At 36.6% G+C, this 17693-nt stretch overlaps 2 protein-coding genes across 4 annotated transcripts; one reads left to right on the top strand and one right to left on the bottom strand.

Annotated features, from left to right (window-relative positions):
* Positions 1 to 155: 155 nt before the first annotated feature.
* LOC106094903 (WD repeat-containing protein 47) lies at positions 156 to 8431 on the bottom strand. 3 transcript variants are annotated; one of them, XM_013262144.2, is made up of 6 exons: positions 8258 to 8431; positions 7294 to 7457; positions 6960 to 7236; positions 6782 to 6895; positions 567 to 784; positions 156 to 499 (listed from the first exon to the last, which is right to left on the bottom strand). In XM_013262144.2, exons 1-6 carry the CDS (start codon positions 8291 to 8293, stop codon positions 274 to 276), a joined length of 1035 nt encoding a protein of 344 aa, XP_013117598.1. In that variant the 5' UTR covers positions 8294 to 8431; the 3' UTR covers positions 156 to 273. The 3 variants fall into 3 exon arrangements, with proteins under 3 accessions (XP_013117598.1, XP_013117612.1, XP_013117603.1); XM_013262158.1 differs by lacking the exon at positions 8258 to 8431 and adding an exon at positions 8178 to 8238 and having other exon boundaries at positions 7294 to 7400; XM_013262149.2 differs by lacking the exon at positions 8258 to 8431 and adding an exon at positions 8178 to 8233.
* A 3187-nt stretch (positions 8432 to 11618) lies between these two features.
* Positions 11619 to 15170, top strand: LOC106094867 (tubulin beta-1 chain). Its single transcript, XM_013262108.2, has 2 exons — positions 11619 to 11776; positions 13790 to 15170. The coding sequence occupies exons 1-2, from the start codon at positions 11720 to 11722 to the stop codon at positions 15074 to 15076; spliced, it is 1344 nt and encodes a 447-aa protein (XP_013117562.1). The 5' UTR covers positions 11619 to 11719; the 3' UTR covers positions 15077 to 15170.
* The last annotated feature ends 2523 nt before the right edge of the window (positions 15171 to 17693 follow it).

Here is a 17693-nt window from a genome sequence, read left to right as displayed (position 1 = left end):
GCATATGGAATGTGTAATTAGTTTATTTAAGTGAAAAAAAAAAATAATTTAAAATACTCTCGTATTTTGTTAATATAAAAAATAGATATATATAAATAAGAGATTCGCCGTAGACAACAGACTTGAGTAGTATTCCAAAAAAAAGTAAGGAATAGTTTAAGTGAGCCATCTAGCTCTAGATACTTTACTAAACAGACTTCTTCTTCTCATACACAATTATAAAATTATTTGCTCTTTTTTGGCTTAGTATATTGGAAGCACTGTAAATGTTCGTTAGATATTTGGTATAGCCCACAATTTTGCTGTTTTATCAGCCGATGTTGTTAGAATTGAGAAATCCCTTGGATGCCATCTAGCTGAAATAACTTTGTCATTATGTTCCCCCACTACAACTGAAGGCAGAGATAATGTTAAATTTCCTTGTAAATCGGTAAGAACAATTTTATTGTCGTAGCCGCAGGTCAGCAAATAATAGGCAGATGGTGAAAATCTTATAGACCTACAAAAAAAAAAAATTCAAAAATGTAATGTTTGTATAGCAATTTGCATAAATAATACATATATACCGTATATCCGCAGAATGCGGTTGGAAGCACTGGATTTGTCGATTACGCCGAATATCATGCAGAACGCAGGCATCTTCATGACCTGATACTAACAATCTTCCAGTGGGATCAACACAAACCGATGTAACTGGAGAACCGACAGGGTCATAATAACTAGATGGTAGGACAGTGCTTATAGACTCCTGAACACGTATATCCCAGAATCGTACAGATTTATCCTGAAGCAAGGGAAAAATGTATTATAAAATAAATAATTTGTCAATTTAAAATTTTTTTTTTTAGTTGGTATCAACTCCCCCAAATCCCCTTGCACTCTAGCAGATAAAGATAATAGAGATAGTTGAGAACTACAACTTTGAGATAGTCAGCATTTTTAATACACCTCGGCACCGCCGCGAACGAAACAAATGACAACAGTATTAAAATAAAACAAAGAAAAATATTAGCTACCAGATGCAACTTTGGATTAGTCAACAGTTCAGTAGCAGGTAGTACTTGGAGTGTTTGAGAGAAAATCCTTTGCAAAATATATTGAGCAGTCTGCCCTTGGCCCTTCCATTACGTTCGGCTAGTGGAAGGAATTTTTTGTAATAGTCATCAAAATTAAAGTAATTTCTATTATATTTGTTAGTGACCACTGTTGTTCTATAATCTCTTACGTGATTCTTGCGACTTGTTAGGGTCAATATATTTCAAAGTGCAAACAAAACAAGTCGAGAAAAGGATGAAATAAACTTGTTTTATTTGCATTTGGAAATATATTGACCCTTACAACCCGCAAGAATCACGTAAGAGATAAAAGTAATTAGACTGATAAGGCCTGGTTCTGCTCTCGTAAACATACCGTAAATGTAGGAAAACGTGTCAGCAGTTTTTGTTTTGCTTTATGAAAACACATGCAAACGATTTCCGAACGTCTGTCGACCGTAAACGGAAAGTAGAATTCAGTAAAACAGATTTTTACGTTCCGTTTCCGTGCCAGGTGATAAAACTTGAAGTTTGAAGAAAGACGAACGAGCTTAAAGAGAATCGCTACCTTCACATACAAATGTGGCTACAACATCATCATCAACAACTGATTTCGAAAACTGTAAATCCCTTTCCAGAATTTATTTTGCTTCTATCGTTATGCAATTTAGGGAGAGCAATGTGCTCTCCCTGAAATGTTGTGTGTGTCGCAGAATAGTCCCAATGCAGTCCCTGTCTAATGAAACCTTCTTCAGTCTGCCCATCGCATCCATAGTGTCCAGAAGGGAATCTTGGCCGTTTTCTGTCTCCCCGTGCGGCTCAGAGCGGTGACTGTCCCATCACCCATCTCCTCGTTGTTAAATGCCCTCTCAATATCCTAGAAGGCCTATATGGAACATAAATGCAATAATAAAATACCTTTACGGACCCCCGGCACGGGATTGCTGTGAGCACTACACAGGCGTGAGCATTAAGCTCCGATTTGTGTGGTGTTTATTGCTGTCACGAGAAGTTTAGCTGCGAGTTACCGCAGGTTGCGGATAGTCGAATGCTCAATACGAAGTAGCTGCAACGGCAGTCGCGGACACTCAGCGGTATCGAGCGGAGAGTCTCTGTGAGAGGCCTGGTGGCACCGGCTCTTGCAAAAATACTGAGTGCCTATGATGCTCGATATAACAAGGCGCTTTATTGGCTCCTTCAAATAACCAATGGCCACCAGGTTCCCACGGCGATCGGTCCTTTGGAGCGGAACGAGTTTGCCCACCTACAGAAACTTGACGAGGATCGCTACCTCTATATGATAAAGTGGCTACAACAACAAACACAAGGTTTACGGACCAATCCCGGTACGTGATAGCTGTAAGCACCACACAGGTTGAAACATTGAGGTCCGATCTGTGTGGTGTTCATTGCTGTCACGAGAAGCTTAGCTGCGAGCTACCGAGCGCGTCCACAGGTTGCGGATAACAGCAATCCCGGTACGTGATAGCTGTAAGCACCACACAGATTGGAACATTGAGTCCGATCTGTGTGGTGTTCATTGCTGCCACGAGAAGCTTAGCTGCGAGCTTCCGAGCGCGTCCACAGATTGCGGATAGTGGAATGCTCCATACGGAGTAGCTGCAACGGCAGTCGCGGACACTCAACGGTATCGAGCGGAGAGTCTCAATGAGAAGCCGGGCGGCACCGGCTTTTGCACAAATACTGAGTGCCTATGATGCTTGATATGACAAGTCGGGTTATTGGCACATTTAAATAATCAATGGCCACCGGGTTCCCGCGGCGATCGGTCCTTTGGACCGGAACGAGTTTGTTATCTACAGGAGCATGACTAGGATCGCCACTTTCACATGCAAATGTGGTTACAACAACATGACAGCCGGTTGTGCGTACCGGATTGACCCGTTGAATTCATTCATCGGCAAGGTTGTCGACTCAGTGTACAACATACTGCTACAACAACAACAACGTTTACGAACTACAAAGATATGAAAGTATCTCTTCGCTTTCAAAAAATCTGGATGGTATAGCTTTTGAAGATCTATTGGGTTGCCCAAAAAGTAATTGCGGATTATTTAAAAGAAAGTAAATGCATTTTTAATAAAACTTAGAATAAACTTTAATTAATTATACTTTTTTTACACTTTTTTTCTAAAGCAAGCTTAAAGTAACAGCTGATAACTGACAGAAGAAAGAATGCAATTACAGAGTCACAAGCTGTGAAAAAATTTGTCAACGCCGACTATATGAAAAATCCGCAATTACTTTTTGGGCAACCCAATACTTAATATTAAAACAATTTTAACGACACATAAACTAGTGTACAACAGAGCTCCCGAAAATCTCCACAATAATCTTACAGTTGGTAGATCTAGCCGAAGATTCGCAATCGTGCCCATACGCCAACATCTCCAGATATCTGAATGGTAATTTTTCTACAACGATATTCGTTGCCTCCCCATATTCAATTTATTGGCAGCGCAGATAATTTTAGAAAGCTTTTTATGATTACTAAAAATATTTTCCTTATGATTTTTATTTGAGGTATTATATTCAATATTAACAATTTTATTTAATTTTATTTGATTTCTATTAATGTTTACTGATTTAATTTTTTTTTTTCATTGATTTCTTTTTTTTTTTTTTCTTTATTATTTCTCTTTTTAATGTCCACATTTTAATTTTTACAAATTATTAGATTCCATTGCAGGATATTGTCCGGCTATAGATCATTTCGTTCAATGCCTTCTATTCCAAGAATTGCACAGCAAATAACTTTCAAAAGTTAGGCAAAATGTGTGATGCTGCTAAAAGTCATTTGACTGGCTACCCATATTGCGATTTCTGATTCGCCTAGAACCGTCATCAGCGGAATTTGTCAAATGGATCATGGTGCTTTATTTAACAACTCGACTAGAGTAGGTTGTAAAGCACACATCTGAATTTTGACAAGTTGTTACAAAGACGACTTGATTCACAAGCGCAATAGAAAACAAGTAAAATCTTACTTGAAATCCAACCTATCCAACAATGCCAATAGCATTAAACGAACACAATTTTGCCGAACTTATTTGTTCTCTGCACCGATGTCAGCCATCGGCTGATGCTGCCAGCGCTGTTTTGTGCGCACGACGTGTCTTTCGTTTGGTTTGTCTCAATTTTTAGATATTTTGTTTTTATAATTTTAATTTAATTTTTTTATAGCTTATTATTATTTTATTTTTATAATTTGTACCAAATACCATTAACATCCTATTACTACCACTAAAATCCATTTACTATAATTATAAGTTTTAATAAAAAAAATATTCTTCTTACTAATGTTTAATTTTTTTTGTATAAATCTATCGTCCGATTTAACTTTGCATAGCCATAATTCTCCTCTGATTTGGATAAAATTGCATGTGAGTTTGGTTTTGGAACGACCAATAACCTGTTATAGCTTTAGTCAAAAGGTATTGTGATTTGTTTTTTATGACATTGCTTTAATGTTTCTTCGACTAAAGATGAATCAATTTTCTTGAAATTTTAAAACAATGTACACGGAAATAAGAACATAATTTTTTGAGATCCTAGGCATATCCCATTATCTTAATTTTCAAAAAAAAGCATATCTCATAGACTGGTACACCGATTTATGCAAAATTGCAATCTTTTGAGTCAGTTGTAGATTGCAACCCATCTTCATCTGCGTTGCCAACGGTAAAATCTGTAGAAATGTAGAAATTTCCGTTTTTATATTGAATTGTAAACTTTTTACAATTTAGAAGAATAAACTGATAAATATTGTCGACTTGTACTGATTTCTATTTCATGGCATTACAACTATAGTTGAGTTGCAATTCATAATCGATCTATTTTGGTAACCCAAAAGCATGAATTTATTAATTAAGCTGGGGTTAGACCCCACCCAAACGGACATGTTGACTGATTGGAACAAAATGGGTATCAAATGATAGGTATTTGTGAATAGAGTATGTGAATATTGGACCTACAACAGGTGTCTGTGGAGCCGTCTTACCCCAAAAAAGGCCAAACGGACATATTTCAATCCCAATTTCCCTCAAGAAACCCCTAATGGCCCCTAAAGACCGATTGGTACAATAAAGGACCATAAAGGTATTTGAAAATTAATCGAAGTAATTTTGTTTGTTTTTTTTTCTGTCAGGAAAGCGAATATCATTTTTTCATAATTCGTCCGAGACGCACTTATAAATTTTTTTTTGCTACGGAAAAGTATAGCCAGAGTATACCGTACACCAACCATGGTGAGCGAAATTATTTTCTCAGCTTGTGTAATATATTAAACAAATGTTGGCGAATAAGTTATAATCTTGTATATTAAAATTTATTTGTGTTTGTCTGTTTGTGTGTTCCTTATAGACTCAAAAACGGCTGAACCGATTTTCTGCATTTACATTTTTTGATATCTGTGAGTAAAACACGAATGTGATATCAATTTTCAAGAAAGTGTCTATGGGACCACCCTACCCCCATAACACCACCCGAATAGGACGTATTTGTGGACCATAGCAATATGGTGCTCAAATAAGACTTATTTTTGAGATGAACACGAATCCCACATATATTTTCGAGGCCATGCCACTGAGTGGCCACCCCATCCCTAAAAACTCCCCCCAAACTGGACATGTTTGCCGTCTAGGGAAATATGGAGCTCAAATGAAAGGTATTTGGAAGTAGACCACGAATCTGATATCAACATTCGGGACCAACTGTCTAAAAGATGTCCCACCACCATAACAACCACCAAATAGGACGTATTTAAGTCTTCAATACATTGGAGATCGATATTGATAGTTTTTAGGGCCCATACCCCTAACCCGAAAGGTATTTGAGATTAGAAAACGAATTTGATATGCAATTTTGAGGTCAATGGCAATATTGGGACCAAAAAAAAATGATTTTTGAGAGTAGAGCAGGATGCTGATATATTTTCAGGGCTAAGTGCTTGGCGGACTACCCCAAAAAAACACCCTTAAATCGGACATATTTATCTAACATGTCAATGTAGGGCTCAAATAAAAGGTATTGGGGAAGTAGAGCACGAAATTGATACCCACTTTCGGTACCAATTATTTACTGACCATCGCAATATGGGACACTAATAAAGGTATTTAGGAGTAGAATACGAATCTGATATCCAAATATAGAATCATATATAAAGGGCACCTTTCCTTTCCCAAAACACCCCCCAAAGAGTACAAATTTACCAACTATGGCAATATGTGGCTCCAATGAAAAGTATTTTAGATTAGAAAACGAATTTGATGACCAAATTTGAGGTCAAGTGTTTAGGGAACGCCTCATCCCGTAAACCAATGACAATATAGGGTTTAAATAAATGGTATTTGAGGTTAGAGCACGATACTTTTTTTCAGGGCTAAGTATCTGGGGGACCATCATGAGAATATCGTGCGAAAATAAAGTCTTTCTAGAATGGCATTAAATCCTCCGAGCGAATTCGTGGTCCAATAAAGATCATATAGAATTCAGATAAAGGCACTTCTATTCTTATACTGTTAGTCAAGCGATATGCGAATACTATTTTCGTTATATGGTATTTCACTAAAAACTCTTTAATTGTCGAAAATAAATATTCAAAGGATAATTTTGTTCCATATAAAGTAAAAGAAGGCGCAGCAGAGCGGGCCCGGTTCAGCTAGTTCAATATAATATAATGCAAGGCTTCACTTTGATTTTGAATGCACCGAATTATGTTTACATACCTGTGAGCCCGTTACAAACATGTTATTTTCCCAGCTGTATACCGAAAATATGTGACCAGTGTGACCCGTATAAGCATGAACAGGAGTTGTGGAAATCCCACAGTCACTTACATACTAAAAAAACAAAACAATTATACTGCAAAAAATACTTTATATGCATACATTCTATTATACTTACTACTTTGCAATCCCCGGCACCTCCGCTGACAAGGAATTTCCTCTCTATGTCATTTAGAAAGCACAAGTCTCGGACAGTACCATCATGAAATTGTAGCTCTATTTCTCGACCCTCTAGTTGTTTTTCTTCGCTATTATACCTAATTATTTTAATGGTTTTATCATTAGAACCAGTTGCAATAAATTCTCCATCCTTGGACCACGATAGGCAGTAAATTGATCCCTTATGATGCTTTGTACGCTTAAAAATTACACTTGATTGGAATGACTGGGTTTTGCTGAGGAGAGTACAAACTTTAGGCATTATTTTTATCAGCATTAAAGTAAAATGATACCTTGTATTACTATTTTGCTGAGGGTACAAACATATCCTCAAAGTCTTTGAGTTAGAACCAACAGCATATAGGGTTCCATCTGGATGGAATTCTGCACAACGAATAGCCTGTACGTCATTTAGTGTGTTTATTGGAATAAAACACAATGATTTTTTATTATTTGTCTATAAATGGAAAAATTTTTGGCAAAGAAAACTAGTTATGGATATTTGTTGCAAATAGAACAAGATTTTAAAATAAAAAAAACCTACTTTAAGGTGGTATAAAAGTGGTATCTAAATATTATGTCAAACTCTAATTAATATATGTTCACTTAGTCCGAATCAAAGAGAGCTGTGTTCATAGCAACTGAAACATAATTACATAGATTCGGATGTTCTCGCCAGGATTCGAACCCAGACGTTCAGCGTCATAGGCGGACACGTCAACCTTCGCGCTACGTTGGCCTCCGTGAGAGTAAATAAGTTTAGTTTACATCAAAAATATTTTTAGAATATCACATTATTCGTATGTACCTCTTATCAAACAATGAAGTATGTTTATAACTGCAACAGGTTGTTTATACATTTAGACTTTGAATTATTTATTCATTTCTTCCAATTCTCATTATCAGAACTTTGAAATTACACCGTTGCGATATACTCTGAATTTAATTTTTATTTCAGCACATTAAGAACACTAGGATATTTACCTTTTGTTTCGCAACAAAACTTATTAATTATTGGTCAGAAATAATTGGTTATATATTATTAAGCACGAAAACAACATATATTTAAAAAAATACTAATGAATGAATTCAGAAAGTTATATTCAATAATAACCCAAACATGCATTTCCAAGTCCGTTCCCAATATATTGTAAAGGTACAAAAAAAACCTAATTACTTGAGTTATACATTTCACTGTGTCATGTGGCATGTTAGTGTTGATCCCATTGCCTATTGTGGCAAGCCATCAATATTTACCTCCATGTTTTCATACGAATATTTGTTAGAAAACATAACAAAATGTCTGCTAACGGTTTTTTATGGATTTAAATAATGTAATACTTTTTATAACGTGTTAACATGTTGTTATTAATCTTTACAGTTTTTGAAAGTTGCTATCTAGTATCTAGCTAACTCTAATATCCAGCTAGCTTTTCGATACAATTTGTAGAAAGTAGCTAGAGTTGCCTACATCTATGGCGGCCCATGGTACAATTAAAAGGTAAAGTCAGTTGCTTAACAAGAACTACATAAACCCCGTTTACACTGCCTTTAAAATTCGGATTTAATGAGCAGTGTAAACGGGGTTTTAGCTGTGCAACCTTGGTACAATTAGAAGCAAGGCGGATTTAGCAAGTTGCCCAACAACAACAAAATTCACTATCTGTCAAAATCAGTGATTTGTGCAACTCTGATTTTGAGTATGTTACTAGCCCGCGCCATTTTCGTTGTTTGTGTATGTCACGGTTCTTAACATTAATACACACACGCAACCAAAACTTGTTGACTGATAGAGCACTTCGCGAGAAAAATTGTACTCAGCTGGTTACGGTACACTACCATGGCGAAACAATTAAAGGGGATCTCATTTGTACAACAACCACAAATCATATGGATCAATCCGTCAAGTTGTCATCAAGCTGATCGACGTTTTGCTACACGCACAAAGAAATTCGTGTGCGTGTGTGTATACATGAGAAGAGAAAATACGAGAAAGAGGATAACAAAAAAGAGAATTTAAACAAAAATTTCTCATCTTAATACCGTTAAACCTGGCCGGCTGTTAACAGCTGTTCACGTGAGGCCATCTTTTTAAATACGCCCTGGTACACTACCTGGTAGTTATGTCATGCTATAAACGTGTATATTTCACAAACTTTTTCAACACAATTGAGCGTAATTTCGTAATAAATTGCAAATTAATTTTCTATTTACGAAGGAACAAAAAGGGGAATTTGTTAAAATGCTGCATTCGACAGGCAAACTTGCATGAATCCCACAAAAGTAATTCGGGGATGCAACAACCACAAATCATATGGTGCGATCCTCCATCTTGCCATCAAGCTGATCCACGTTTTGCCAACACACGCAAAGAAATGTGTGTACGTGCGTGTATACGTGTGTGTACATGAGCAGAGAATATGCGAGAAAGAAGATAACAACAACAAAAATGCAAACAAAAATCTGACATTTTAATACCGCCAAACCTGGCCAGCTGTTAACAGCTGTTTGCGTGAAACCACCTTTGCCGTTCAAGGTAGCTTCTTTGGGGGTACATTTTTGTTGTTGTGCTAATGACTCTACCGCCTAATTGTACCAAGGCCCCAAAATTTAAAAAATTTTCAACTTTGACGCTTAAAAATGAGTGTCATTCAGTGCTGCCACATGTAGATAGTGTTTTTAGTCGTCAAAGTTAAATATTGTTTAAATATTTGCGTGTTGATTTATTGGATTATGTTTGCAGAGTTGCATTTTTCAACACGACGCTGCTCAACGCGTTCATTCTGCTTTAGCCTTTATGTTTTGTTTTTGCTCTTTAAATCCGGATTTAATGGTCCTATTATCTGTTTCTCCTTTATAAAATCAGCTGACGTGAGCCTTAAATTCGGAATTAATGAGCAGTGTAAACAGGGTTTTATGGTTTTATTATTTTTTTTCGCAAATAAATAAAATGACAGAAGAAAAATAAAAACCATTAAAACCAAATAAAACTAAAAAGATGCCATGGTAAACTTTGCCACTAAAATTTCCTTTCGCCATATTCCTCATTATAAACAGAGTACTGCTTTTTTGCCTTTTTCTCCAGCTTTTTGCCGATGTGTTTTTAAGGAGTTTGACAGCATTCTGCCTAAAAAGCTGAACAGAATACTCAGCTTTAATGGAAGTTTTAAATTTGAAAATTGTGCGGGAAATGTTGAACATATTTCGGCCAATTACTTCATAAAAACGCTTGAAAGCGCAACTTTAAAATCAACTCTTATTTAAAGCTGATGTACTTGGTACTTTATTTCAATATGATGTTATCAATGAAAATGTAATGTTTTCTAAATTCTAAAAGCAACAATTGCAAATAATTGAGTTTTTTGTTTAAAAAAGACATATATTGAAGTAAAATCACTGCTAATAATATTCTGAAAAATAAGCAACTGTGAACAACAATGCAAAATATAGTACTAAATACGTCTGTAAATTCGACCCCATTTCTGCAAAAAGCGATGGGCGTTGCTCATGTGGTGAAATATCGGTGTGGTGAAATGTCGGTGAAAATCTAAGCCGATACTAAATTATCGCCGTCAGAAATTTCTTGCAGTACATAATGTTGTTTGTCCTTATAGCCGACAAATTATATTGCAGGTTTTTGGAATAACCCAAAAACAGAAATTAATGTTTACTTTCGTTAGCAAAGAAAAGGGCAGGCTAGTATTTCGATGAGTACAATTTAGAACGTATTACTTAAACAAGAAGGATTGCCAAATGGATTGCAAAAGATATTTTAAAAACTATAAAAGTTAATGGGACAAAGTTGGCACGGATCTGACTTGATCACCACCATCGCTATCACTAGAATCTGAGCTGAGAGCTACAGGAATCGTTCACAGGTTGCAGATTGTGGAATGCTTCGCACACGGAGCAGGCGCAATTGCAGCCGGGGACAATTAGCGATATCGAGTGGAAATTCTTTGAGAGGCCGGGCGGCACCGACTCTTGCTTACATGCTGAGTGCCTATGATAGTCGATATAATATGGCTAGTATCCAATCCTCAAAACGTCAGTTTCGCATTTCGATCGATTCTATGGACCGAAACGAGCTTGCTCACCAACATACCCCACACAAAAATGTGGCTAAAACAACAAAGCCATAAGGTCATTGAAAAATGTTTGAGATTTTTGCCTCTGGATTCAGGAGATATTTGTTAAAATTATTTTTTTTTTCGAAATCATTGGGTTTAAATACATTCTGGTGATAAAAAATTCATAAAATTGCTTCATATAGACGAAATTTTGTGCTTTAGCGCCTTTTGCACTAATGGAAAAGTAATATACGTGTTTACTATAAATTAATTTTGAGCCTATTTTATATAGTACTAAAATAAAAAGGGAGTTTTCTAACTATATTAGAAAAATGCGAAATTTTACAATTCGATGCATCGTTTCATTACCACTGGCGGCGTATTAGCCGCACCACTTTGCCAATGCCAAGTTTTGCACCCACGGCTTTGTTTTTCGTCATCACGAATGAAAAAGAGTATGGTGAAGATGGCGTGGTGTAAAATGAGATAGCTATACTTTTTATAATTTGTCGAAGGCGTTGCTGGGGTTATAAAAGCAAAACGCGTCGTGTTCTTTATTTCAGAAAGTGTTTGACAGTTCGCCATTGTGGTTGTTGTGCGTAAGAAAGTTTGCATTTTGTAATAAAGTAAATTAAACCAAATATTAAACATGAGGGAAATTGTACACATTCAAGCCGGTCAATGCGGAAACCAAATCGGAGCCAAGGTATGTACAACATGAACATAGAGAAAAGAAATTTTTTTTTTGCCAAAAGTGAAAGGCTTTATAATAGCCGGCCGCTAGATGATGATTTTCTCTTAATTTTCACGTAGTTTGTGGATAGCAAAGCATCTTGTCGCCATTTTGTATAACACTATCTGATTTTTTTTCTTTGCTAATGCCGCTATTTTTATATGAAGTGGTGACGCCGCTGTGCAAAACTTGTTTTTCTTTTTCATTTCTCCAAATTGGCCGGTATCTTAAAATATTTTCTAGTATTAAAGTTTTAAAGGTGGGGACCGTAGACAAGAAAAGAGAGAAAACAGAACACGTCTGCCAAGTACAGTTGTAGCGAAAACCAAATTCAATTCGCATTCTTTTAAAGAGCATTTTATGTATTTTATATTTTGCAAAAGGTCCTCAGTCTGTTAAGCGAATTAATATTCGACTATCATAGAAGTATGAATCATTCAAGTCTTCTTGATAAGAAGGGATTGAGGCAAAGAACTTTTGTGTGTGCTAATGTTTTTCCATATATTTTTGGTGTACATAAAGCTGCAAGAAAGTTTGTGTGTTTGTGCGTAGTAATAGGCCGACTTTGGGTGCGGTTTATTGATTACAACTGTAAATGGTGAGGGGTAGGTTATTGGGATAAGGCCGAACATCACATCTGCGCTGGAATGCGAAAATGTATACATAAGTATGCACTTAGTATAGAAAAATATATATAGTACATAGTCCGTCCCAACGATGTACATAGATACATGCACATCATGGATACCTATCTTTAAATTAGTGGCAAAAGAAGTTGATATCATTTTCGAAAAGCCACAATTAGTAATGGGGTAAAAATAGTTTTCTATGAATATTGTATTTAGGTCTACTAAAAACAGTCAGCTAAGCAGTCAAGTCCCAGTTTAAATGTGTTATTATTTGTTCTATTCTTTCTCTGCCTCTCCGCATTAAGTGATGACATCATTTTGCATAACATGGTTACTGATAATTTCGCAATTCGAGTGGTCTAAGTCAAAAAGACAATTACAGCTAGATTGAAGAAAATTTGATCTAATTGAATTGATTGATACAGAAACAGATAAATCTTTCGTAGTATTAAAATGTGGACGAGTCAATGGTTGTAGAGATAGACAAACATTTACATGAGACGGCCATATGGTGTGGTGATCTCAGACGACCTTTTTCAGCTCAGACTCTACCTCCGCAAAACAATTGTTAATTGCTTACGGTTGAATGAATAGCGCATCTAGATTTATTTGTTAAAGCTTTCATTATTTGGTATGTGTGACAGTGTGTGTAAGTCAGTTGATATTGGTGGTATGTCAAAAAAATTAATAAAAACTCCTACGTATGATGTCGTCGCGTACACATCTGTCGTGTTATGTTTTCATTGTTTGCTTATTGTTACCGTCTTAAATTGTTGTTGCTTTCAATGACTACACCAGCCAAACAACCAACCAACCAACCTACATAAATTGATTGGTTGGTTGACTGCATTGCGCTGTCTCTCCATATATGGTAGCAAAAAAGGTGATGTCAGCAGCCACACACAAAAGTTGTTTGTTGAAGTTGCTTTGCTTTTCGCATTGAATAATTCTTAGTAAGTGGGCATTTGGGAAAATTCATACTTCATACCGCTTATAACGGTGAGGGTATGTGTGTGTAGGCTGGGTTAAGTCTTTCAGTACACAAGAAAAATCGATAGAATACACGAAAAAGAAAAATCCTTGTGAGTTAGTGAGTCATTGTTGCGCGAATGACAACAGTTGCCATGTTGATGATGGGTTTCGGGCCACCCCTCCTTAAAGGACGAAAATTGATGACTCATCTTGTTGTATATACGAACGAATGAATAGGTGTGTACTGCCTTGTTTTAAATATAAACGTATATTTATATAGACATTAGGACCTAAATTTATATATATATATATGTATATAAGGACTAGTATATTTGTACTTTACCAAATATATAATTTAATTTTTCTCTCTTTTTTCTTTTTACAGTTTTGGGAAATTATCTCCGACGAACATGGTATTGATGCCACTGGTGCCTATCATGGCGACAGTGATTTGCAATTGGAACGCATCAATGTTTACTATAATGAGGCATCGGGTGGCAAATATGTTCCCCGTGCCGTTTTAGTCGATTTAGAACCCGGTACTATGGATTCAGTCCGTTCAGGACCTTTCGGACAAATTTTCAGACCAGATAACTTTGTATTTGGTCAATCGGGTGCCGGTAATAACTGGGCTAAAGGTCATTACACAGAAGGAGCAGAGTTGGTCGACTCTGTGTTAGATGTTGTAAGGAAAGAGGCCGAGTCATGCGATTGCTTACAAGGTTTCCAACTGACACATTCTTTGGGCGGTGGTACTGGCTCCGGCATGGGTACCTTGCTCATTTCAAAAATCCGCGAAGAATACCCCGACAGAATCATGAACACATACTCCGTTGTACCTTCCCCCAAAGTATCTGACACAGTTGTAGAACCCTACAATGCCACATTGTCTGTGCATCAGTTGGTTGAAAATACAGATGAAACATACTGCATTGACAATGAGGCCCTCTATGACATCTGTTTCCGCACCCTTAAACTCACCACACCCACATATGGCGATTTGAACCATTTGGTATCGCTGACCATGTCTGGCGTTACAACATGTCTGCGTTTCCCCGGCCAATTGAATGCTGATCTTCGTAAATTGGCTGTCAACATGGTTCCCTTCCCCCGTCTTCACTTTTTCATGCCTGGTTTTGCTCCTCTTACCTCCAGAGGATCGCAACAATACCGTGCTCTTACAGTCCCTGAACTCACACAACAAATGTTCGACGCCAAGAACATGATGGCTGCTTGTGATCCTCGCCATGGACGTTACTTGACAGTGGCCGCTATTTTCCGTGGTCGCATGTCAATGAAGGAAGTCGACGAACAAATGCTTAACATCCAAAACAAGAACAGCTCATACTTCGTTGAATGGATTCCCAACAATGTGAAGACAGCCGTATGTGACATCCCACCCAGAGGTTTGAAAATGTCTGCTACATTCATTGGTAACTCGACCGCCATCCAAGAACTGTTCAAGCGTATCTCGGAACAATTCACTGCTATGTTCCGCAGAAAAGCTTTCTTGCATTGGTACACTGGTGAGGGTATGGACGAAATGGAATTCACGGAAGCCGAAAGCAACATGAACGACTTGGTCTCTGAATACCAACAATACCAAGAAGCTACTGCTGACGAAGATGCAGAATTTGAAGAAGAACAAGAGGCTGAAGTTGAAGAAAACTAAATTAATAATTACAAAACCAATCAACAACCAACATCTAAGCAAGAAAAGTTTCGAAAAAAAGTAACAATAAAAAAAAATAATGTTCTAATCTAAATATTTCTTTTTTGTCGACTTTGGGTGTTGTTAAATTTTAGGTCATACTGTTTTTCAGAAAGATTGTTATTGAAAAAGAAAAAAATAAATATCTTGTTAATCTGGACCTGTGACGATAAAGGGGATTTTAAAATATTTTAACCTGACATTGATCCTTCGCCTACTGAATTGCAAATGTGTAATGGAAATCGCAAGCAAGCAATGAGTTGCCAACGGGCAAAATCGTTATAGAAATGTCAATTTCTGCATTGCTCAACTCAAAACACTGATATCGCATAAAACTGACGAACATTTTCAACTTCATACCAATTTTTATTTCTTCTGGTAACGCAGCTATAGTCGAGTTGTGAACCATAATCGACCCCCCAAATTTTGACAATTTCATTTATGATGTCATTAATTTATTTTTTGTTTGAAGTTCATGGATGTTGTCCTCTGAAATCAAACAACTATTATTCGCTTAGCTGTTAATTTCTAAAAAAAATTGAATTCGTATTTAATTTTTATTTGGTGCTATGTTTAAGATTTATGTAACATTAATCTCCAGGCAACCCAACAAGCACGTAAAACTCATGATCAATTGGTCGATTATGGATATGGAGCTGTGATTCGTCATATTCATTACATCTAAAATTTGAAATCAAAGTATGGGTTATTGAACTTCTTACGAACTTAACAAATTTAAAGTAAAAAAGGAAATGTAGCCTCCTGCAAAACAACAGTAAAGCCAATAGAACTTGATTGAATTTTATTTAGCAGCCATTTCCGCTACTAAATATGTTTAGCATCATCAAATGTTAATTTCGTCATTAATAATCTAGTTTTTTTATGGCATCATATTTCAACAAGATGTTTTGTTTTTATAAGCATTAAGAGGGTGAATCAAAACTTTTAAAGGTGAGATGTTTGTAAGCTTACATTTTTTGGCATACTATTTAAAGCAATGGCGGGCAAATACACCCACACTGTTGCACATATTTATATATGTGTACATACACAAGAACATAGCCTTGCTTGGAAACATTGCGCAACAATGATTTAAAGCCACATAGGTGCACTTCTTGATATCGTAGCAAAACAAGGTCACTATGGTCCAGTGTACAACAACAAGTATGTTGCCGCAGGTGTAGTTGCGACTGAATTTGGGGACAATTTGTAGCATCGAGTCGATCGGCTCTTGCTTAAATACTGGGTGCCTATGACGCTCGATATGAGGAGAATTATTGGGGACTTTAAATAACCAATGGCCATCACGTTCCCTCAGCAATCCCATGGCAGCCGGTTGTGCGTACCGGATTTGACCGATGGAGTCTTTCATTGGCAATGGCGGGCAACAACGTTCCCGGGGCAATCGGTCCTGTGGACCGTAACGAGCTTACTCACCTCTAGTATGCAAATATGTCGTTACTACAACAACACTATCTAGTTGTGGCTATTGACGCTAATGTCACAACAGTTCCGACATAACAATAAATTCCAAAGAGGACAATGATACATACACCCGCAATATGATATTATCTTGCTAAAATTAGTGAGGGGACAGAAAACAACAACAACGCTTCCAATGTTTTTAGGAAGGGTGTACTAGAAAAGGTTATGGATGAAAATGGGAATATGAATGTCATGAATTATGAGGCGACCTCTGCCAAAGTAATATTTATTGTGGTTATTGTCTTCGCTACATATATAGTCGAACGCCTACACCTATTCTACATATATTTTCACATAAAGGAATTTTTATTCGCTCTTCGCATTTTCTTAAGAAAAAATATTGACGAGCATCACATTCGCTTTTCGGTAATAGAATCTGATTTACGGAAAAAACGGCTCCAATGTGTTTGGAAGGGCTACGCAAAAGAAAACCCCCTTTAAAAAAAGGGTTTTTTTCTTTTGCTTTCTATTCTAAATAGAAGCACACCTCTCTAATTAATGGGACAGTTCATAAAGCTTTGGTCAGCTTTGAAATCACAATCTAGGTAGCCCGCCCAATGTGTTTGGAAGGGCTACGCAAAGAAAAACCCCTTTGAAAAAAGGGTTTTTTCTTTTGCTTTCTATTCTAAATAGAAGCAACATTAACGTCTATTGATTTCAGCTGGACAAAGTAATCCAACAATAAAATGAAACAACTAAAATAAAAAAATTAATACATGAATTTGAGTACGGTCCACACACTCACTTTTGTTTGTATACATGCACGTAAACAGCTGATAAATTGGTTAGTGCCATACTAATTTTTATATGTAAAGAATCCTAACCTTGTGAAACCACCAAAAGGACGATTTTCGGAAATTATTCCCCAAAAAAACGTTGTACCAGTCTTAAGAAACAACAAATATACCAAATTGGTAGAATATTTAAATAAATCTATTTGAAGAAATCAAATAAAAAAATAGAACTCGAAGTTCCTTGTAAACTCCCCATTACAATAACCACGCATAATGAGTTGCCATGTAAACTCCCCATTACAATGACCACGCTTCATGACGTGCCATGTAAACTCTCCATTACAATGACCACGCAACTT

The sequence above is a fragment of the Stomoxys calcitrans genome, chromosome 5 (assembly GCF_963082655.1).
Source record: "Stomoxys calcitrans chromosome 5, idStoCalc2.1, whole genome shotgun sequence".
In the NCBI taxonomy this organism is placed as follows: Eukaryota; Metazoa; Arthropoda; class Insecta; order Diptera; family Muscidae; genus Stomoxys; species Stomoxys calcitrans.
The sequence above is the reverse complement of the archived record's forward strand: the minus strand, read 5'-3'. Positions and strand labels throughout refer to the sequence as shown.

What these genes read in the sequence shown, in the direction of transcription:
- LOC106094903 (XM_013262144.2), bottom strand. Translation starts at nt 8,293, where the DNA reads ATGTTTTCTAACAAATATTCGTATGAAAACATGGAG. An exon ending in CAGCAAAATAGTAATACAAG is followed by an intron (nt 7,237 to 7,293) that starts GTATCATTTTAC and finishes TACTCTCCTCAG; the next exon opens with CAAAACCCAGTCATTCCAAT. An exon ending in GTGCCGGGGATTGCAAAGTA is followed by an intron (nt 6,896 to 6,959) that starts GTAAGTATAATA and finishes TTGTTTTTTTAG; the next exon opens with TATGTAAGTGACTGTGGGAT.
- LOC106094867 (XM_013262108.2), top strand. Translation starts at nt 11,720, where the DNA reads ATGAGGGAAATTGTACACATTCAAGCCGGTCAATGCGGAAACCAAATC. An exon ending in GAAACCAAATCGGAGCCAAG is followed by an intron (nt 11,777 to 13,789) that starts GTATGTACAACA and finishes TTCTTTTTACAG; the next exon opens with TTTTGGGAAATTATCTCCGA.